This window comes from Balaenoptera borealis (assembly GCF_965194805.1).
Source record: "Balaenoptera borealis genome assembly, chromosome: 1".
Classification (NCBI taxonomy): Eukaryota; Metazoa; Chordata; class Mammalia; order Artiodactyla; family Balaenopteridae; genus Balaenoptera; species Balaenoptera borealis.
Genome location: NC_138860.1, coordinates 176558146 through 176580817, shown reverse-complemented (window position 1 = coordinate 176580817; position 22672 = coordinate 176558146). Strand labels below are relative to the sequence as shown.

Below are 22672 nucleotides of genomic sequence, written 5' to 3'. Positions count from 1 at the left end.
CTTTTTTTCAGCTCCAAAGCAGCACAATACAACTTCCCTCCAATTTGCCATCAGAAGGATGCCCTTGGCACTGGACTCCACTGTCCCTGGCACCCTCCTCCCCCCTCACCAGCCCCCAGTGCAAAGGGACACAGTGGCCGCAAACACAAGCCACAGGCGGTCATGAGGACACTGCCACATCCTCTCTTGTCAGCTCACAGGTCTGACTGGGGTCACCTCTGGCTAAATGCTTCCTTCTATCCCACCCTCCCATCCATACCTCCCCTGCCCTAGTTCAAGACCTTGTTACTCCCATTTCGACCTTCACAGAGGCCTGGACACTGTGCACCCTGCCTCCACTCTCTCTGCCCTAGTTCATCCAACCCAGGCCATCAAACTAAGTGTCTAGAAGTTTATAGGGTAGGAAGCAGGAGACCCTCACCTCCCACTCTGCCACCAACTCCTGTGTGATCTTTAGGAAGTCTCTTTCCCTCTCTGTGCCTCAGTTGCCCTATTTCTAAAATGAGACAGTTAGGCTAGACCAGGGATAGCATCTCAAATGGTGGGTGTTAGTTTCCTGGAGGACTGTGGTGAGAAGCGTTGTGTAGCCACAGAGTGTGGGGATTGATTAGTGATGTGTCCTGGGCACAGAATTGGAGCATAGCAGCAAGCGTGCCTCTCACTCACTCTCGCTGATCTAGGTGGTGTGGAAGGTCCAGCTGTGATCCTCTAGATCTCTCCGCCTACCCTCTCACAACTATTTGTATTCATACCCCATCTCCACTACCAGACTGTGAACTGCTCCACGGTAGGGCTTTGCTATTCACCGTTTTTTCCCTCAGGGTACCCAGTACAGTGCTTGGTACATAATGGGCATCAGGATATATCTGTTGATTGAATACTTGAGCAATTTAAATCTTCTCAGTGCATTGCAGTTCAGTTCAAAAAGTATTTTGAATCCCCTGTGGCAGGAAAGGGGTAGAGGGAGGGGTGCTGAGCCTGATCTGGGGGTGACTGGGGATCTCTCTGGCCCTGTGGGTCTCCTTTGTCATTGGCTGTATGGTTCCTTTCCTCCAGCTGCTGGAATAAGAGGGGGCAAGTGGGGCCTGGCTGGTTCAGAAGCTGATCTGAGTTTCCTGAACCCCCAGAGGGCAGGTGATGGTCTGGCCCCACTGGACACAGTGCTCACCCCTTAACACCCCTCCATCCCCAGGGCCCTATCCTAGGGGCAGAGTTGGCTGAGCGCTGGGGGAGGGGGCCCAGGGATGAGGACACAATGGAGAACCCCAAGTTCCTGGAGAAGGGGGAAAGGTATCCCTCACAGGAGGTGTGGGCCAGAGGGCCAACGTGGGATAACTGATGCGGCTTGGCTGGGACCCAAGGGAAGCCCCTGTAAGGCCAACATTCCAGTTTCTGAGAATTTGATGCAAGTGGAAAAGCGAACAGAACCCTAAGTCTGAAGTTAAAATTTGAGATTTCCTGAGGACTCTCTGAAGCCCATCCAGGAGACCCCAGATTAAGACCCTTCCCTACCAGTAAAGGAGCAAAGGGGCAATACCTAGGTTGGAGGGATGTGATTGGCTAAGAGGGTGGGGCATGACCATGTGTGAAAGGGCTGGAGTTGGACCTTAAGGGGTGGAGTCTAGAGGAATAGAATCAGATGATTGGCTGGAGTGTGTGAGTGGGTGGGATTATGGAGTGAGAGGCAGGACCTAAAGGGAGGGTAGTCTATAGGGTTCGATCCAGATGATTGTTTGGAGCAATGGAAGTAGCGCTCTGTAGAGAAGGCCCTCAGGAGGTAGGTTCTTGGTGATTGACGGTGCTTCATAGGCAGCTCAGTGATGACTCTTTGCTGTCTCCACAGAAACGCTGATGGACTCAACCACAGCGACGGCGGAGCTGGGCTGGATTGTGCATCCTCCATCAGGGGTGAGTCAGTGGTCCTCAAACCCTGCCTGGTCTCCCAGGATACCTCGGGTTCTGCTGCAGGGCCCAGATGCCCCGCCTCCCCCGCCCTGCCGAATTCCAGCCCCTTCCCCTCCTTCAGGTCCCAGGACCTGGCCTCTCATTGCCCCACCCTGCTGGTCCCCTACCATTGATGGAGTGCTAGTTACCGTGACAACATGCTGGATGCTTTCAGACTTTATCCCATAGAATTCTAAACGGGAGGCTGAGGGAATTCCCTGGCGGTCCATTGGTTAGGACTCCGCGCTTCCACTGCCGAGGGCCTGGGTTTGATCCCTAGTTGGGAAACTAAGATCCCACAAGCCACACAGCGTGGCCAAAAAATAACAAATAAATAAATAAATAAAAGCGAGGCTGAGAAGTGGTACACACACTACCCCCATTTTATAGATGAGGAAGGTGAATTGTCATTTCCTGAGCACACACTCACTGTGTGTCGTACTACATCACAGCACCTTTACATACATCATCTCCAGTCCTATGGGGAGGAATCCCCTCCATTTTACAGGTGTGGAAACTGAGGCTCGGAGAGCTATAGCCACCTGCCAGGGACCCTATGGCTAGTAAGTGATGAGGGCTCAGGTTTGCATCCAGGGCTGTGACCGAGTCTTCTGGGTCCCTTTTCTGGGTCCCCGTAACACTAGGCTCCCCCTTCCTGAGCTCTTACCATCACACTGCCTTGGGTCCAGTGGTCTGAGCCCATGGAGGCTGTGAGCTTCCCAAGAACAAGATCAGGCACAATTTGAGATTCCTCTTTCTTCCCACAACAACCAGCCCAGCAGTTACATACAGACCGTGGGGTCAGACACTCCTGAAATTCTGTCCCAATGCTGCCACTCACCAGCTGTGTGATTTTGGGCCAGTTCCTTAACCTGTCTGAGCTTTAGTTTCCTCATCTATAAAACGGTAATAATAATGTCTTCCTCATAGGACTGTTGTGAGGTTCTCCTGCCAAGTGTCTAGCACGGTGCCTGACGTAGAGTGGGCTCCCAGTGACAGGTAGCTATAGTAACTGTCACCGTCATCATTGTCAGTTCTAGTATCATTCCCTCCTCATCCCCCTGGTCTCTGGGGAGGGCTCTGGGCTCCCACAGCCCATCCCTTCCCTTCCCCCCATCCCAGCTCCTCCGCTGGGACTCAGCTGCTGCCCCAAGGAGCTGCATCCCCCCACCCCCCTCAGGTCTGTGCTCTCAATAGGCAGGGCCCCAGGGTCAGGCCTCTTTCTGTGGCTCTTTCTTGTCACCAATTTTCCATCTGTGAAGGCGGCTGGGCGCACATCCCCACCCTGTCAGTAATGAGGCCAGGCTGGGCTGCAGGGCCCCCGGACGCAATTATTTGGGGTGTTTAGGCTGCAGGGCCTCTGCATGTTAATTAGAGAGAGGGGAGAAAGGCAGAGTGCTCTAATTAAGTGCTCTAATTAAGTTCTGAAGAAGAGCAGTGATTGAAACAAGGGGCTGACTTTGTCACATGGTGCCACCAAAAAAAAAAAAATTAAATGCAACGTAGGGAGCTTCAGAGCCGCCATTGAAGGAGCGGCTGGGCCAGCTCAGCCTTCCCCACGCACACTTGCCCTTCACAGCATCAGCCCTCCCTGGGCTGGCAAACACCACCCGCCCTGTGCAGACTTGGCCCAGAGAATCTGAGGGAGGCAAAAGGACAAAGAACACCCACTTGAGAGTGACACCTCTCCCACCACTTGCCCCCGCCCCCCCAAAGTCACATTTGGCAGTTGGGGAAATAGAGGCCCAGAGAGGGGCAGTGACTTGCCTAAGACCACACATCAAGTTAGCAGAGCTGGGACAAAACCCAGGACTCCTGGGCCACTGTTGGGTCCTCATGTTTCAAGACAGTGTGGACAAGCATGGGTCTGGGTCTGGGTCTGTGTCTGTGTGACCTGGGTCAGGTGACCTCATTTCTCTGGTCTCTACTCCCTCATCTAAAGTAGAAATAACCCTACTTACCACATGTGATAATCATGACAAAGAAATGAGATCCTGTTACAGCACCCACCCTTGGCCCAGCATAGGTGAGTGGGGTTCACTCTGCTGTTGGGTCTACCCCAGACGAAGCCAGCCCAACACCAAGGGGGGCACAGGAGAAGGAGGGGATGGGTGGCTGATCTCAACAAGCTCTCAGTCCCACTGGGGAGACCAGACCAAGAGGGCCGGGAGTGCCCGGCACTTGTCCAGGCAAGTTGTCCCCAAGGGCCCAAGGGAGAGTCGGTGAATGCAAACACTGCAGCTGGAGGGAGAGGCCGCGGCGAGAGGTTCCAGAGGATGGACAGAGAGACGAAAGGTGCTCGAGGGGTCACAAAAGTGTGAACAAAGGCTCAGCCTGCGAGTGAGCTTGGCCTGTGAGCGTCTGTGGAGGGAACACGGCCTGTGCCCTTCCATTTCCAACTTTCCATGGCCCTGCCCAGCCCCTTCCAGCAGTGGGGCTTGGGAACTCACAGCTGGGTGAGAGCCCAGGCTGGGGCCCAGTGAAGTGCCGAAGTGCGGACCCCAGGCGGGAAGGCGGGAAGGTGTCCCTCCAGGCACTGTCTTAGCCACTTAAGGCCCCAGAGCAGAGCTGCTCTCATGGGGAAAGGCCTTGTCTTCCTGTTATGGGGGTGAGGGCTCTTCTTCCATTGGACTGGGAATCCCCAAGGGCAAGGACTGTGTCTCCCTGGTCAGACAGGGAGCTCCCGGCAGGCAGAAGTCCTGTGTCCCCCATCAGACTGCTAGCTCCCCAAGCACAAGCTCTGTCTGCTTTCAGACAGGGTGGGCCTCTCCCTGGTTTCCCTTCCAAGTGGGAGCTTCCCAGGAACAGGGGCCACGTCTTCTTTATCAGATTAGTTACCCCTGGGGGTAAGGGTCACATCTCCCACGTTGACTAGGGCAATACCAAGAGCAGGGCGTGTGCCCTTCCCATCAGATTGGTGTGTTTCCCTCGTAGACTGGGGGATTCCTCAGAGCCAAGGCTATGTCTCCCCCTCAGCTTAGAGTTCTCTGATGGTAAGCATCATGTCTCCATCATCAGACTGGAAGATCCCTTAGGTAGGGTCTGTGCCTCCCCCATTAGACTAGGAGGCCCCTGGTGGTAGGTGTCCTGTCTACCCCCATCAGACTGGAGGATTCCCTAGGGAAGAGTCTGTGCCTCCCCTCTTAGACAGGGTGTTCCCTGGGGCTAAGCCCCTACCTCCCCCACCTGACTAGCATTTCACCCGCAGTGGGAAGAGGTGAGTGGCTACGATGAGAACATGAACACGATCCGCACGTACCAGGTGTGCAATGTGTTTGAATCGAGCCAGAACAACTGGCTACGGACCAAGTTCATCCGGCGCCGTGGCGCCCATCGCATCCACGTAGAGATGAAGTTCTCGGTGCGTGACTGCAGCAGCATCCCCAGCGTGCCTGGCTCCTGCAAAGAGACCTTCAATCTCTATTACTATGAGGCCGATTTCGACTCGGCCACCAAGACCTTCCCCAACTGGATGGAGAACCCGTGGGTGAAGGTGGACACCATTGCCGCCGACGAGAGCTTCTCCCAGGTGGACCTTGGTGGCCGGGTCATGAAGATCAACACCGAGGTGCGGAGCTTCGGGCCCGTGTCCCGCAGTGGCTTCTACCTGGCCTTCCAGGACTATGGCGGCTGCATGTCTCTCATCGCCGTGCGCGTCTTCTACCGCAAGTGCCCCCGCGTCATCCAGAACGGCGCCATCTTCCAGGAGACTCTGTCAGGGGCTGAGAGCACATCGCTGGTGGCTGCCCGGGGTAGCTGCATCGCCAACGCGGAGGAGGTGGACGTGCCCATCAAGCTCTACTGTAACGGGGACGGCGAGTGGCTGGTGCCCATCGGGCGCTGCATGTGCAAAGCGGGCTTCGAGGCCGTGGAGAATGGCACTGTTTGCCGAGGTAAGGGCCATGGTGGGGCAGGTGCCCCTGCAAGTGTGTGGAGTTGGTGTTGGCTGCAGACTTGAACCTGGCAGCTGGGAGGGCAGGCTGGTGAGCACAGAGGCCTGGAGCTGACCATGAGGCCCTCTGTGGTCAGGGTTTCCAAATCTACAGCCGTCGTTCAGCTTCTTAGAGGGAGGCATTAAACAGCACTTCTTGAATGGTGGTATGTGTACATACTACAGGGGGTATGCAGGCTGATTTTAGTTGAGGATAAATGTTTCTCATTTTAATTATTATGTAATGATGGCAGGTGGTACTTTATTTCTTCATTTACAAAAGTGATATGGTTTCCTTTTTAAGAAAATGTGTTAAGTCATAGTAAATAACATTTATAAGAGAACCTTCATTGCGCTTTTGCTGTATCAGTCAGTATAGGCCAGGCCACGCTGAAGTGACAAAACAATAAGAGTTTGTTTCTCACTTAATGCTACACTGTGAGTCAGCTTGGGATTCCTCCCTCTGGGAGCCAAGCAGATGGAGGAGCCACCATTTGGAATGTTGTGATCACCAGGGCAGAAGGAAGGAGCAAGTGTGACAGATTGTATATGGGATCTAAATCTTCCCCCCCGGAATGGCTCAGACATCACTCCTATGCACGTTTCAATGGCCAAGGCAAGTGATGTGGTTACTTCCAATTCAAAGAGATGGGGAAGTGCAGCTCCACTGTGAGCCAGCCCTCCTGATTACCATTTTTACTGTGTGCTGAGCACTTTACATGTCTAACTCATTTAATCCTCACAAGAACCCTATGAAGGAAAGTGCCATTTTATAGGAAGAAATCACAGCTCCTACCCAGTTCATACAGTGAATAAGTGGAGGTAGCACAGAATCTTACCCAGGTAATGTAATTCCAAACTACCCTCTTAACCACTGTGCCCCTTAAGTTAATTTAAAGAAAAATATTAAGTAAACAGTAGTACAGGTAGTATTTGATTATGGCCAAGAGTCACAAAGGTGCTGTGTAAACGTAAGAAGTTGTACGAGGTACTGCATGGTGGTGAGAAGGCTGTGAAGGTAGACAGACCTGGGTTCAAATTCCAGCCCTGCCGGTTACTAGTTGGACGTCCTGATCCGAGTTGTGGAACCCTCTTTCATAGGGTAGTTGTAAGGATTCAAGACCTTAAGACATGTAAAGCACTTTTGATGGCTTCTAGGATACAGTAAGAGGTTAATAAATGTTAACTAAATGAGATGCTACATATAAAGCCCAGCGTGGCACAGGTTCTCTGCAGTGTGAGCTATGGTGGTGATGGTGGTGACATAGGAGACTTGAAGCCTGCTTGTGCCACTTCCTCTTGCCTTCCCAATTGGAATTGGGTCCTGGGGTAGTTCCAGATGCCAGGCTATGAGTTTGGAGCTTTTCCAGGGGCCTCGAAGAGCCAGTTAAAGTTTAGCCCAGGGTAATTGCAATGATCCTCACCTTGATGAAATTTTGTCGCATCCGCCACCTCCATGGCTCCTCCAGCCCTCTGAGGCAGCATTTTAAGGGTCCTGGGAGGACAAGTGGGTGTATAAGAGACAGGAGCAGTGGCCTGTGGGGAAGCTGCAGCAGTGGTCTCAGGTGATGATGGCTGCGTGGATTGGGCGTCCACAGTGCTGGGGAAGAGGAGGGGTGCAGTCAAGGGATGTTTTGGCAGTGAATCAGATGAGATGTGGAGACAGATTGGAAAGGGAGGAGGGAGAGGAATCAGAGGGAACCAGGAATTCCAGCTTACAGGGCTGTAATGGTCTTGGAAAAGAAATGGAGACATTGGGAGAAAAGGCTGGTTTCTTAGGGAAGACAACAGATCTTGTTTCCTATACTTGAGTGTGAAAGTGCACAGCCCTGGGACATGGCAGGGGTGAGACAGGCCATGGGGAACAGAATCAGTCACTCATTGCTTATTGGTTATTCACTCATCAAACCTTCCCTGTACCTCCTCTGTGTCAGGTCAGACCTTGTGCTAAACACCAGGTAAGACAGAAGAGAATCCAACTATGGCCTTGCCTTCTAGGAGCTCACAGTCTAGCAGAGGAGACCGACTGTAAATGAACAAGGGTGGGAATGCATTAGACTTGTTTTAATAGGAACTGCTCAGGCTGAGGTGGGCACAGAAAAAGGGAAGGCTTCACAGAGGAGGTGACATTGGAGCTGAGTCTTGGGAGAGGTGTACATTAACCAGGTGGCCCAGTCCTTCTGGAGGTTGGATCAGCATCAGCAGAGACCTGGGGACATGAATCAGTGTGCCTCATTAGGGGGACTGGTCAATTGTTTGGTGTGGCTGTGGCTAAGGGTGCAAGGAGAGATGTAAGAAGAACTGTGGCTGGAGTGGTGCCCAGATGAAGAGGTGTATTAGTTATCTATTGCTGCATAACAAGTTAGCCCAAAATTTAGCAGCTTAGAACAACAAGCATGTATTTATTTATTTATTTATTTATTTATTTATTTATTTATTTATTTATTTATTTATGGCTGCATTGGGTCTTCGTTGCTGCACGAGGGCTTTCTCTAGTTGTGGCGAGCAGGAGCTACTCTTTGTTGCAGTACGCGGGCTTCTCATTGCGGTGGCTTCTCTTGTGGAGCACGGGCTTCAGTAGTGAACAACAAGCATTTATTATCTCAGTTTCTTAGAGTCAGGAACCAGGCACGGCTTAGATGGGTGCCTTTGGCTCAAGGTCTCTCCTGAGGTTGCAAGCAGGCTGTCGGCTGGGGCTGCAGTTTCATCTGAAGGCTTGACCAGGGAGGGATCTGCTTCCACGTTCCCTCATGTGGTTGTTTGCAGGCCTCAGTCCCTCCCACGTGGGCCTCTCACACGTGCAGTGGCTTCCCCCGAGCACATGATCCAAGAGAGGGAGTGTAAAAGAGAGAGCACCCAAGACAGAAGCCACAATCTTTTTATAATCTCATCTCAGAAGTGACATCTCATTACTTCTGCTGTATTCTCTTCATTAAAAGTGAGTCACCAGGGCTTCCCTGGTGGCACAGTGGTTGAGAGTCTGCCTGCCAGTGCAGGGCACATGGGTTCGAGCCCTGGTCTGGGAGGATCCCACATGCCGCGGAGCAACTAGGCCCGTGAGCCACAACTACTGAGCCTGCGCATCTGGAGCCTGTGCTCCGCAGCAAGAGAGGCCGCGATAGTGAGAGGCCCGCGCACCGCGATGAAGAGTGGCCCCCGCTTGCCGCAACTAGAGAAAGCCCTCGCACAGAAACGAAGACCCAACACAGCCAAAAATAAATAATAAATAAATAATAAATAAATTTGAAAAAAAAAAAAAAAGGGAGTCACCAAGTTCAGTCCATGCTCCAGGGGAGGGAATTACACAGGGTGTAAATGCCAGGAGGTGGGGGTCCCTGGGGCCATGACAGAGGTGGCCTGTCACAGGATCAGAGTCTGAGCTGCTTCTTGCAAGGGGTGGGAGTTCGAGGTAATGCTGGGGCAGAGTGTGTCCAGCGCTGGCTTCCCCCCTCCCACCAACCCCCGGACGAGGCCCAGCCCAGCCCAGCCGGCTACTGGATGTCAGTGGAGGCCAGTCAAGGTGTGATTAATGAGCTCAGGGAGCCAGAAGGACACCAGCTGCTGCTGTGGCATGTGTGCAGCCACCCAGATGTGGGGCTGCTTCAGCCCAAGTCCCACAGGCACTGGCCCCGCCAGTCCAGGACGTGTAGGAATGATGATTATTGCTCACATCTGGGTGGTTGGCAAAGTGCTTTCCCCATCTCCAGCTCAGGGATTCTCAGCCTTTACTATGCCTCAGGATCCGCTGGGAAGTTTATTAAAATGCAGATTCCTGGGTCTGGTGCAGACCTCTTCCCCAGGTCTGGTTCTGTGCCTCTGAGGTAGGGCCAAGAATCAGCATTTTTAAACAAGCAGCACTGATGCTCCTATAACAGGACTATTAGCTCAGACACACAATGTGTTAACACATCCTTGGCCAGACCAAGTAGGACTCAAGGCCAGCCCCACCACCACCCCAGGGAGCATCCACCCTAAAGGGTGGGAGGGGACGTTAGCGGAATCTCTGGGAGGGTGTGGTTTGGAAAGATCCATTTAATATTGAAACATAACATGATGGGAAAAGAATCCATTGCTCTCTCAGAGAAATACAAATTAGAGAAAACTTGACGGTGGGGGGGACGGGGGGGAGTAGGTGAGTCCTCGTGGGGAATGGCAGCGATCCCAGGGGTGGGCAGTGGTGACTGGGTGTTCCCAGTGCACTGAGTGGTTCATGAAACTATGGACTAAACTGACTCAATCAGACCAACTTCCTCTAGTGCCTGTTTGTTGTGTGCAGGGCACAGTAGGGAGGGGAGGGGCTCAGAAAAGCCAATTAACCCCTCAACAAGCATGTATTGGGTACCCCCTGTGTGCCATTTAGCCCTCTAACAGATATTGATTGAGTTCCTTCTCTGAGCTAGGCACATGCCAGTGCTAGGGAACACAGATGTGAACAAGAGGGACACATTCACTGCCCTCCCAGAGTTTTGGTCTGGGTGGGTGGATGGGGGAAGATGGAGGAAATAAAGTTAATAAACAAATAAAATAGTTATAAACTGTGAGGAGTGAAAAGAAAAATATAGGGTACAATAAAAGAGATCAAAAGGAGGATATGCTTTAGCCAGGTGGTTCAGGGAAGGCTTCTTGGAAGAGGTGTCATTTGAGCTGACTGAGGCTGTCCTGGGATGGCTGGAGGAGAGCGCCTGAGAGCCACGGTTTGTGGCTTCAAGTGTCTCCTGGGCAAGCAGAGCATTCAGACACAAGGGAACAAGGCAGAGCATGGTCCTTCCAGAAATGAAGTCTATCCAGGCAAAGTACTTTGAGAATATGAGGAAGAAGGCATCTTTTCCGACTGGGCATCTGGGAGGGCTTCAAGGAGGAGGTGGCATTTGAATTGGGCCTTGAAGAGTGAGTGGGATGTGGATGGGTGAAGGGAGGGGAGGAATTGTAGGTCGAGAAACTGCATGAATAAAGGCCCGAGGTGTGACAGTATAGGGCATGTTTGGTGGATGTCCAAGGCCCTAGTGGGTGCAGGGCTGGGGCACGACTTTCTCCTCTTCATTCATCTAGTCATGGTTCATTGAGTGCCTAATCTGGGCCTGCACTGGCCCCACAGACACCAGGTGGGAGACTCCTGGGACTTCCTTCAGAAGAACTCCGCCCCCTTCCCCTATCCCAGTCCCCAGCCTCCACAGGATCACAGTTCCCACTGGGGCTTGCCACCGGCTGATTTGCTGGTGGGGGTCGGGGGCGGGGCAGGAGAGTGGCCTTGGAATTCCTCCTCTGCAGCAGCTGCTCCCACCCAAGCCCTGAGTCTGTTTGCCTGACTCTTTCCAGATGTTTATGGGATTGATTGTGAATGTGTCCCTGCCTCAGTTTCTCCAAGTTTGTCTCCGTATCCCTATTCCCATTGGTCTCTCCTTCCCTAATGAAGCCCCTACTTGCTACTCCCTGCCCATCAGTGGGAGCCCCCAGCCCAGCAACCGCTGGGGACCCTGCCCTCCTCTCTCCCCATGGCAGACGTGCCTCTGTAATGGATCCAGAGGCAGTTCCACAGTGAGCGTGATTGCCGTGATGCTATTGGGGTGTAATGGGATTTTTAATGTTTAGCTTGGACAGGGAGAGGGACTGCGAGCCAGCGGGTTAGGGGGGTGAGGGGGTGGGAGGTGCTTGCACACACATGTTGATCCGCTGGCTCCAACTCAGACTTCCCAGTTCCCAGCTGCCGGGCTTCTCCTCCCAGCCTCTCCCTCTCCTCCCCCTGCCCTGCTTGGCAGCCCCTAGCCCTGCTCTCTCCCCCACCCATGGCCTCTCCTTGACCTTGGCCATGGAGACCTGTTTCTTCAAACCCCAGCCCTGCCACTTGCTAGCTGTGTGACCTTGGGCAAGCAGTGGACCTTCTCCTGGTCTTTGTTTTCTCATCTGCAAAGCAGAGTAAACAGATGCACTGCTGTGCAGAGTAAATGAGAAAATACCTAGAAAAGTGTTAGAAAAATAAGGACTTTTACAAACACTGTCTTTTGCCTGTGGACTTTTTTTTTTCTCCTAATGAGCTTTTTTATTTTGAGGAAAAAATAACTTTTCCTTATCACAAAAGCAATACAGGTTATTTGTAGAATCTTTAGAAATTACTGATAAGCCAAAAGGAGAAAATTAAAATCACACAGAGAGTAACCACTGTTAACAGACTGGTGTGGATCCTTCTAGGTGTATTTATATGTATTTAAGCATATTGATTTTTTTAAAAAGAAAAAATAGATTCCTTCTGAGAATACATGAGGATTTTTGACTTATTAATATTTTGTGGGCATTTTTCCATGTCCTGTTGGATCATCATTTGGGAAGGCTCTTAGAATTCCATAATAGATAGATGTACCATGATTTATTTACCAGTTCTCTAGTGATCCACATGTAGATTGCTTGCAGTTTTTCACTATCTTAAATGCTGGCATGGACTTCATTGTCCCTCTGCCTTTTTGCACTGCTCCTGGCATTTGTGTAGGATATGTCTCCAGGCATGGAATTGTAGGGTCAAAGGGTATGTACTTTTTTTGAGCTTTTGATGCACGTTGCCAGATTACCCTCCAGAAAGACTGGGCTGAATTACCCGCCTGGCAGCAGTCTTCGAGAGTGTCTGTTTCCCCGCATACTCACCAGCATGGGATATTATGCCTGTGGCTTTATTTTCTATTTCACTCCCAGAATCCTGTGCCTCCCCAGCCAAGGTAGGGAGGGACCAGGGGTCCTCTCTGGGCCCTCAGGGTTGGATCCTGGGCTGCCCTTAGGGTTGGATCCTGGGCCACCCTCAGGGTGGCCTCCTTCCCACCCTGCTCTCAGCTCCAGCCCTTCCCACAGAGGCCGGACCAGTGGCCCAGATGTGTCTGGCAAGCCTCTGGGGGTGGGTGCGGTCAGTCTCGGGGTGAGGAGGAGGGAGGCATCCAGCTGGCAAGGCCTGTGCTGGCTGGGGAAAGGGGTGTGAGGGTTGGAGTGCTGGGTGGGAGGAACGGCCTAGACCCCCACACAGAAAGTTCTGCTGCTTCTCTTCAAGGGCAGGGTGGAGACGCCCAGCTTGGGGAGGAGGAAGGGTGATAGATAACCCCTCCAGACCCCCAGGCTCAGGCCAGGGCTGAGACCACACAGGCCAGCGTTTCGAGAAGGGGATTGGATGGGGACCCTGGCCAGTACAGGCTATTCAAGTCTTTGCTCTTAAAAATTAGAAGTACCCCCTCCCCACTTCCCCTTTTCTATATGCTCTCAAAGCATCTATTTTTGTTCACAACTATCTATCCATCTCTCCAACCATTAATCCATCTGTTTGTCCATCTATCCAGCCAGCTGGCCAGCCAGCCATCAGCCATTCACTGAACTCCAGTTTCTGATTTTTTTGCTTCATGGAGAGATCAGGTGATATCTTCATAGAGGACCAAGAAGCTAACACACAGTGAATAACACTCCTCAGGCACCTACTGTGCGCCAGTCCCTGAACCAGGTGTGGGGACTGCAGACATGAGGAAGGCCCTTCTTGCCCTCATGGAGCTTCCAGTCTGGTATAGGGGAGTTGGCTCCATCTGTAACTGTAGCCTTGGGGCACTTAGGAGGGAGTCAGGAGAGAGCTGGGGAGGCTTCCTGGAGGAGGAGCCATTTTCCCAGGGCTCTGGAGAATGGGAGGAGGTGGAGGCAGGAAAAAGATAGTCAGAAATGATACTGATTTTTTTTTAACCCTGGCCTCTTGCTGACCCTCAGCCATCTGGGGGAGTGGGGTACAGGAGAAGTATTCTTAGCCAAGGGAGAAGGGCAGAGGGGCTGCCAGCACTCTCAAAGGGCTGAATGAGGCAGAGGCTGAAAGGAGTCCTGAGAGGATTGGAGAAGACCAGGGCAAAGGGTGAAAGGTACCTCCTGTGTGCCCAGCTCTGTGTTATATGCTCTGCTCCACTATCTTATTGAATCTTCCGCTGATACGATTAGGTCCATTTACAGATGATGAGACTGAGGTCCAGAGAGGATCAGTGAGTTTTCCAAGGCCACACAGCCAGTAAGTAGCAGAGGCAGAATATGAACCCAGCTTTCTCCAGCTTGCTGGGACAAGTGATTACCCGGGAGTGAGTGGATATCTGAATGTACTCTGCCCTGCCCACCTCCCCATTACCCAGGAGCCCCTGAGATGTAAGAAGAGTTTGACAGATAACCAGCTGAGGGGCTCACGTGTGAGTCTGTGAGACCTCAAAGAAAGGAGGGGGCAACCAGAAGGGCTTCCGAGGGGAGGAGGGAGGCTCACGGCTGAGCCTTGGAGGACGCATTGCTTTCATATCAAGAGATGTAGGGCAGGATGGAGCACGGTCCCAGAGCAAAGGCTCAGGGGTGGGGAAGCCCCCCGTAGGCCTCCTCTCCTCGTGCCAAGCCGTGAGATGGCCTCGGGGAAGGAGGCCGGCCCACGCACCCCCGGCTAACCTCCGGCCAGAGAGGAGTCCCCCCGGCCCCCATGCGACATTTACCAAGTGCTCACGTCATGATCCCTTCCTGCCCGGTTACCTTCTGGAATCCCCCCATCAAATTAGAAAACTGAGACTGAGGGCCAACCATCACACCCCTCATAGTTGGCAGAGGCAGGTGTGCACTCTACTGCCTCCTACTTCTGATCTCCTCTGCTTCTTGGAGGTGTCAGAAAGCCTTGGTAGCAGGGCCCCCGTGCTTATTCCTACGGACCAGCAGCTCCCCACTCAGACTCTCACTGAATCCCCGTCACCCGCGGGGTTAGGTAGCCTCATCTCTATTTTACAGAAGAGGAAACTGAGGCTCTGAGAGGTGAAGCAGCTTGTCCAAGGTGACACAACTAGGAAGGGATAGGATTTGAACTCCGGTAATCTGACCCTGGAGCCCCAGCGCTGCCCCCTCTCAGCCCCAGATGGGTCTCGGACCCTGAAGGCATCAGGTTGATGGGTTTGGTCGCAGGCTGCCTCCAGAACACTCTGGCAGGACCATAAACAGCTGGGGAAGTTCCCTCCCTCCAGCGGCTGCCTTTTCATCTGGCTGGGCTTCGGGATCTGGCGAGAGAAGCCCGTTTATTGAGGAAGTTTATGCATTTAACAGTTTAAGCCTTTCTAAGCCTGTGGTACAACAGGATTTGGGAGCTGTTAACAATTCTGTGTGGTTAAGAGATTTTCATTGCTCTGCGGCAGCTGGCTCAGGCCCCACAGGCCCTGTTCTGGCCTCCACCCCACCCTGCTGGGCACCTCCTCCCTAGGACCCTTTGTCTTCTGCCCCCATCCTGCTGCTTCTCCCTGTTCCCCCTACTCCTAGTGTCTAGGTATGAACTTTGACCTCAGAGGGGGGAGCTGCCCAAGGGCACACAGCAGTTAAGAGGCTTGAACTGAAACCTGCCTGGCAAAGCTCGAGTCCCTTCCCACACCCTAGACTGCCTTCCTTGGGTAAGGGGGGTGGGGTAGGAGGACATTATGTTGTTAATTCTGCACTGGCAGAACTTATAAAACCCCTCTAAAACCAGCATCTGACCTCTGCCAAGGCTTTGGAACAGGCCGGGGTGGGGTAACTTGCCCAGCTTCACTCACCCTGTCAGGTACAGAGCTGGAATCAGAACTCAGGCCTCCCGAAGTCCTAATGAGAATTCTTCATACTATACCAAACAGGGTTTTTTTTTTTTTCCATAGCCTGGTGGGGGGTGGGGGGGGATGCCATTTGTAATTATAATGTCTTACATATGTACAGTATTTATTTACTTACACTCTGCCTCATTCCAGAAAAGATTAGAGGCTGCTTTTGTATAGCATTTGGTCTCACCCTGTGAGATACTTTGATCTGAATGATACCCACATGAGAGAAGCAAGGCGAAGGTTATTAGCACCATTTTAGAGGCAAGGAAAACTGAAGCCAAGAGGGGACCAGACTCTCCCATGGTCACAGTGTACTTTGGTGGCAGAGCTGGGACTTGAACCCAGTGCTCTGGCCTCCTAGACCCAGGCTCTCACTGGGGCCCCTTGTGATGTTCAGTCAGATAGCCCCCACCCTTTGCCTCCACCTCTGCAGGGACGAGACCCCAGCGTTCCCTGAAACACCTTAGTCTCCATCCTAGGTTGGGAGAGGTGGCCTGGAAGAGTTCCTTGTGGCCCAGAAGACACATGGTTTGTGTGAAGAGGAAGGTGTGGGTGGGTTTGGCAGGATGTGAATCAGCCCCCGACAACCATACGGATAAAGGAGCCCGTCGCTGGTGGCCCAGGGGTCACCCTGAGGGGTGGGCCTCCCTTCGGACTCCTACCCTCTCTGGTTCCTCGGGCTCTTTGCTCCTTCACCAGGCCTTCCCAATCTTTTTCCATGGAGCCCCATCCATGGAGGTTGGATGATGCTGTTGTTTTCATCACAGGGATTTGTTTCCTGATCACGGTGACCCATCTGCCCAACCCATCAGCCAACCCAGGAGAGGGTCACAAACACGCAAGCGCTCCCACGTCACTGGCATCCAGACACAGCACATGAACTTTATCTCTTGTCCTCTGCTCCCCACCCCACCCCAAACGAAGGGGCCAAGGCCACTGATCACCAACTTCACACTCATAAAAACTGAGGCCCTAAGACGTTAGATGAAATGGCTTATCCAGAGACTAGAGCTGGGTCACTGGGTCGCCCAGGCTGTGACCCTCCCAGCCCCCTTGCTGCTGATTCCTGTTCCAAGACCTCTCTTGAACCCGTTTATATCAGACCTCTGCCCCATCATTCCACTAAATCTGCTCATAATCAAGGCCATGAGTGACACCCATGTCGCCAATTCAGCGGTCAGTTCCCAGGCCTTGGCTTCCCTGAGGAGCGTTTATCAGAGTGACCACTGTCTCCTGGTGTCCCTTGTGCCTTGCCGGGTGCTTCGTGGCCAGTTCCCACTTGACTCCCGCCTCTCTACCTCGGAGGCCCCGGTGCTGAGTCCTTGGCGTCCTCTTCTCTCTCCCTCCCTGGGTGATTCCGTCCAGGCCCTCTCTGGTCAATCTCCAGCCTAGACCTCTTCTCTAAAGTCCAGATTCACATACCTAACTACCTACTGGACATCACCATGCTTCCTCCCTGTTCCCTACAGTCTGTTCCCTGCCCTGCAGCCAGAGGTCCCTCTAAAATGTAGATCATGGGAATTCCCCTGGCGGTCCAGTGGTTAGAACTCAACGCTTTCACTGCTGGGGCCTGGGTTCAATCCCTGGTCGGGGAACTAAGATCCCACAAGCCGTGCAGTGTGGCCAAAAAAAAAAAGTAGGTCATGTCCCACCTCTGCTCAGAACCCCCCAAAGCCCCTCGTCTTACATAATGCAAAAGCTGAAAGGGCCCACAAATCCCTCCATGATCTGTCCCTCCCCTCTCTCGGACCCATCTTTTCCCATTTCCTCCTTGCCTCCTCCACTTCAGACCCGCTGAACTCCATGGTGGTTTCTTCTGCCTGGAATGTTCTTTCCTCAAGTATCTACATTGATTGCCCTCTCACCTTCTTCAGGTCTCTGCCCGAACGCCACCTTTTCACCAAGGTCCCCCATTGCCCTAGTTTTCCAAAGGGTGCATATATATTCTCATGCACATGTGTGCACATACACACGTGTGCACACAGCCCGTCCCCCTTCCCTGCTTTACTTCTCTCCGTTGCCCTTGCTGCCATCTGGCATACTGTTTCTTTGTTCCTTACCTACTTGTCTCCCCAGCTGAAATGCAGGCTCCGTGAGGGCAGATGTTTCTGTTTTGTCCACCACTGTGTCCAGGTTCTAGACTGATGTTTAGCTCATAGAAACTACTCCATAAATGTTAGCTGCAGAGACCCACTCACCCCAGTTTCACACCCTGTACCCTCCCAACCCTGATGTGAGCGATGATGCTAACAGAGGCCCTTGGAGAAGCCGAGGGCTCTTCCTGCTCCAGAGGGACCAACTTAGCCAGGATGCACAACAGGTCTGTCTGTGGTTGGGACAGGCGTTTCCAGGCATGGATTGAGGGTTCTTTTCCTTGGGACTCAGCATCTCCTGTAAGAATCTTAAATCCAGGAGCTGGGGACCTCAGAGAGCAGCTTTCAGTCTTCCTTGTGTTTTCACGTTAACAAACATTAATTCCAGCTCTTGCTCCCTTGCCTGCGCTGGCCCAACAGTGTTTGGACTCCCTGCATGGTCGTCCTAGACCAGGGCCTGCTGGGGGACCCACCTCTCAGTAGGAGCCTGTGGGAGCCCACCACAGGCCCGGGTCTGTGCAGACACAGAGCAGGAGGAGGCGCCCAGCCCGCCGAGTCTCCGATCTCAGGTTCAGACCCCAGCCCCATTGCCTGACTTACTTGAGGAGGCCTTTGCTCTGAGCCTCAGTTTCCTCATTGTTAAATGGGGCCTGTAGTCCCAGCCTCACAGGGTTTAGAAGAGGCCCAGAGGAGTAATGGGAGCTCAGAAAATAGGAAAACGATGGGGAGTGGAGGGGGTGCCCCTGCTTCAGGAAAGAATGTTTCTTGGGGGGGGTCAGCAGGCAGTTCCCTGTCAGCGCACCTGGAGAGCAGAGCGTGTGTACATGATTAAGGGGGCCGGGGGTTGGTTGGTAATCCCCTCTCAGTTACAAGCAAGCCTGGGTACACAGTGGGTGCCTAATACATGCTTGTGGCTTGGCATTGTTTTAACCAGACAGGGTGCTTTTATTGAGCAGCACAGAAGCAGCTCACAGAGTCAGGGTGCCTGGGTCCAAATATGGGCTCTCCCACTCACCCTGGGACCCTGGCAGAGCACCTCCCCACCCCACCCCATCTCTGGGGCTCAATGTCACCAGCTATAGAATGACTCTTATGCACTAACAGCCTCTGATTCTGTTCTTCCTGGTCCTCACAGTGCCCCTCGAGAGGCCAGCAGGACAGCCGTGACCATCTGCGACACCAGGATAGTGACCCCAGGTTACCTGCCATGCTCTAGCGCCCTCAAGCAGGAAGGTTTAGAGATGTAGGTAAGAGCCAGCTGCCTAGGTTCTAATACTGGCTCTGACATTTACTAGCTGTGTGACTCTGGGCAGGTGACTCACTTCCCAAAGCCTCAACCTCCTCATCTAAATAATGGGTGTAATAATAAATGGAATGTTACAGGTGAGTTGTGAGGACTCAGTGCGATAATCAAAGTAAAGCACTGAACGCAGCACCCAGCTTGTGGCGTGTGGTCAGTGCTGATCATAGCCTGGGACTTGCTGTCTAAATGCTCAGGGTTGTTACCATATCCTTTTGCAGATGAGGAGACAGGTTCAGAGAGAGCAGGTGACTTCCTTTGCTCCAGGCCACACAGCAAGTAAGGCCCCTCAACCCCTGTTGTCCAATGGGGCGTGAGCAGAGGGCTAGGTGGGACTTGGGGGCCAGTCAGAGCTATTTCCCGCCTCTGGCCCCTATGTCCCCAGCAAATTCTGGGCCCAAAGCCTCATGTTATGTTGGCTCCTTCCAAGGAACCAGACTCAAGCTTCTTCCCTTAAAGGCGTCACCATCCGATTTGCAACATTTTAAAGACCTGAGAGTGATCGCTGGCCTTTTTGCCCTGCCTGGGCGGGCCATGAAGCTTTGGGAGCCCCACATCCGTATCCCTGGCAACTGCAGCCCTGGGCTGCCCTCCCCCCACACCCTGCTGTCAGAGCTGTCTGTCTGTGGGAGCTCCCTGGAGGCCTGGGCGGGATGTGCACACACGCGTGTGCTGGGTCAGTGCAGAGCGTCCCCGACACACCTGCCTGTGTGTGTGCACTGGCCCCGTTAGACGTGGGAGAGTGCGTGCTGGGCCTGCTGGGAGTCTGTGTGCCCGTATGTGTAGAAGTGTGCCCACTGACCCAACATCCATCCACGTGTGTGGTTGGAACATCTCTGGACATAAGAGCATGTGCGTACATTTCAGGGGTGGGGCCCATACGTGCCCTTGCCCACGCAGTTCACCCTGGAGCCCACTGTGAGTCATTACTGCCTTTGTGTTCGTATGTTCCTGTGTCTGTCTGACCTGTCCCAGCACATGTGTGTGTGCAGGGTGGAGCATATTCATGCATGTGCTGGATCACTTGGACCAGTGCACGTCAAGGAGCATAGGTGCCGCAGAATGAGTGGGTGCACCCATCATTGTATGAGGGGATCCCTGTCCTTGGGTGTGTGTGTCCTGGGTCAAGTAGGTGTGTGTATGTTTGTGCATATCCAACCACAAGCAGATCAAGCCAGAGTGTATATGTTCATATATATATTGTATCAAACCAGATGCACATGCACTTGGAAATGAGTATTTGTGAGCATGTGTGTCTGTGGTGCACTGGACCCACCAGTGGAGTATGTGTGTTGGCGGCAGGGGTGGGAAGGGGGGATACACACATACACACACTCACACACACACTTTCTGGGGGCCAGAATGTCAGGGCCATTGATTTTCTGTCTCTTAGAAATTCTCTTTGAGGTCCTCTTCATGTCTCTTTCATGAACCAAAGTCAGTGGTTCCAACATCCTTAAAGCAAATCGGGCCCATTTTGCAGCAAGCCTCTATCCTTGGCCTGCCCGCCTTCCCTGCTGGTTGTGTGCACAACGCGTACATGCAAAATGTGCTTATGATTTACAGGAAAGCATGGGGGCGCCCTGGAGGGGTGCGGTGATGGTGCTGGCCCGGGGTCAGTTCTTCACCAGGCTCCGATATTTTCTAGTCGGTGGCCTTGGGCATTTCCCTCACTTCCCGGAGCCTCCGGTTTCTCATCTGCCAAAGAGGCCAGACGGTGGTAAAGACATGACCGCAAGGCCCTGCCCAGGCTGGGATCGTCATTCCTCTCATATCTGTCTGAGGTGTTTTGTTTATGCAGCACTTTTGCCTTCTTCCTGGGGAGAGAGGCTGTGTCTACACGAGACACCAAAGCAGGGCCAGTGGTGGACAGGCCAGCAGAGGAGCCATGGTGCTTCTAGGAGGAAGGGAAGGGGCACACTTGAACTGTGCCGCCCCTCCGCCGTGCAGCCCCTCCCCCATGCAGCCCCTCTGTGTTATCCCCACTCCACAGTGGAGGAAACTGAGGCCAGAGAGCTGCAAGGGCCTGCGCGAACCTCCCAGGGGGCAGCAGGGGGCAAGCCAGCATTGGGACCCAGGTCCAGCCGACTCCTAGGCCTTCCCGAGCATTCGGAGAACGCTTCCTAGAGCAGATGGGAGCGAGAGGTCAGGCCTCGAAGGATGCCCATTCCCCATAGCAGGCTGGATGTCATACAAGCCCAAGGCACTGCATGAGCAGAAGTGGGGAAGCACCAGGCGGGAGGAGAGCAGGCCCTTCAGCCTCCGCCTCCCGCGAGCCTGCTCCGGCTCTCCCCGCCCTCTCCCCGCCCCGGCGCCCTCCAGATGGGCAGCCCCTCGCCGAGGTCCCCTCCCGCCCCTCGCGCTGCAGTCTTTGTGGCCCGGGAAGAATGCCTCTCTTTATCTCCCGGACACCCCTTCCCTTTGATTCTCCTCTCCCCAGCGTTTCTGCCAACCTCTGCGTGTTGGGAATCCAATTAGAGGAACGGACAGAGAGAGTGACAGCCGCACCGAATCCCGCCTCGGCCCCTCTGAGCACGCCCAGCGGAGCTGCAGGCAGCACGGGGCCTGCTTGTCACGCCAGGCCCAGTGCTGGGCTTTGTGGGGATTAGCTGCCGGGGGGTGGGGCTCTCCCCAGATGGGACCAGAAGTGATGCTGGTGAATGTCACGTCCCGGTGAGAGTGGAGGGGGCCACTCTGCTCTGTGTGGAACCCAGCATGGGGAAGAGGGGGGGAAGGTGCCAGGAGGCAGGGTGGCCTTGGCCTGGAGTGGGCTACCTTGGCCTATAGGGGATGCTTGGGGAAGTGATGGCCCAGCCCAGTCGGGTTATTTGGTTCCAAAGCTAGACTCAAGCAGAGCTGGCAGCCAAGCTCAGGTCTACCTGCTGTCGGGGAGACACCTGAATTTCCACCTAGGAGGGGCCGCAGGGGTTCATGTGCTTGCAGGGGTGGGATATTATCTTGATGCTTCATTTGCAAAATACTTTACATATGATTGGGAGGGGAAACCCCAAGGAATGCATAGGGGGCAGCCACTGCATGATGGTGTCTGAAGAATCGCCCACCACAAGCTACTCCTTGGCCTGGCCGCCAGGTTAAGGCCAAGACCCTGCCCTCCCACACCACCACCATGAAGTTATCCTCCTGGTTTACTGCCAAGGAAAATGAGGGTCCCAAGGACAGAAGGCCAGTCTGAGGCAGAGCTAGGATTTCTCTAAACCCCTCCTAACCCCGGGTCACCCTGACCCCACCCCCAACTGCTAAGTTGGGAGAGTCCCCGATGCCCCCTCCCCAAGGAGGGATTTGGTGGCTGAAGAAGTGGATTTCTGGACCTCAGTGAAAGCAGCAGCCTCATCCCCAGCCCCAGGAGCACCAGGCAGAATATGGGCCGACAAATGCCCCAGCCTCTCCAGAAACGGCTGGAGACTACAGTGCACTGGGCCTTGTCCTAGGCCCAAGCACAGAGAGGGATTTGCATCCAACGTGGCTTCCGCCTCCAGGAGCTCACAGTGATGGCGTATGTAAAGGGGAAGCTCAGGACCGTGAGGACCCACAAGGGACCCGGGGAGGTGGGGATGGGACCACACTCAGCCCGGGCGTCCCAGCGGGCTTCTTAGAGGAAGCTGCACCTGAGCTGAGACCTGGAGGACAAGCAGAAAGAGCTTGAGGAGGCACCGAATATTCTAGGCATGAGAGGCAGGGCAGGTGTGGGGCTTCCCGGGGAGAGGCCCCTGCCCACCCTCATCCCCATCCTCATTCCACAGCTGCCTGGGCTGGGCAGGGCTGACCCACCTCCTACCCCAGAGCCCCAGCGGGGCTG

At 53.8% G+C, this 22672-nt stretch overlaps 1 protein-coding gene across 3 annotated transcripts in view; it reads left to right on the top strand.

The window, feature by feature from the left end:
- Nucleotides 1–22672, top strand: part of EPHB2 (EPH receptor B2) — a 183887-nt gene that overhangs the window by 63186 nt on the left and 98029 nt on the right. For all 3 annotated transcript variants that reach the window (XM_082372676.1, XM_082372674.1, XM_082372675.1), the window contains exons 2-3: nt 1844–1908; nt 5153–5837. In XM_082372676.1, the coding sequence (XP_082228802.1) occupies nt 1844–1908; nt 5153–5837 (750 nt within the window). The remainder of the gene's footprint in view (nt 1–1843; nt 1909–5152; nt 5838–22672) is intronic.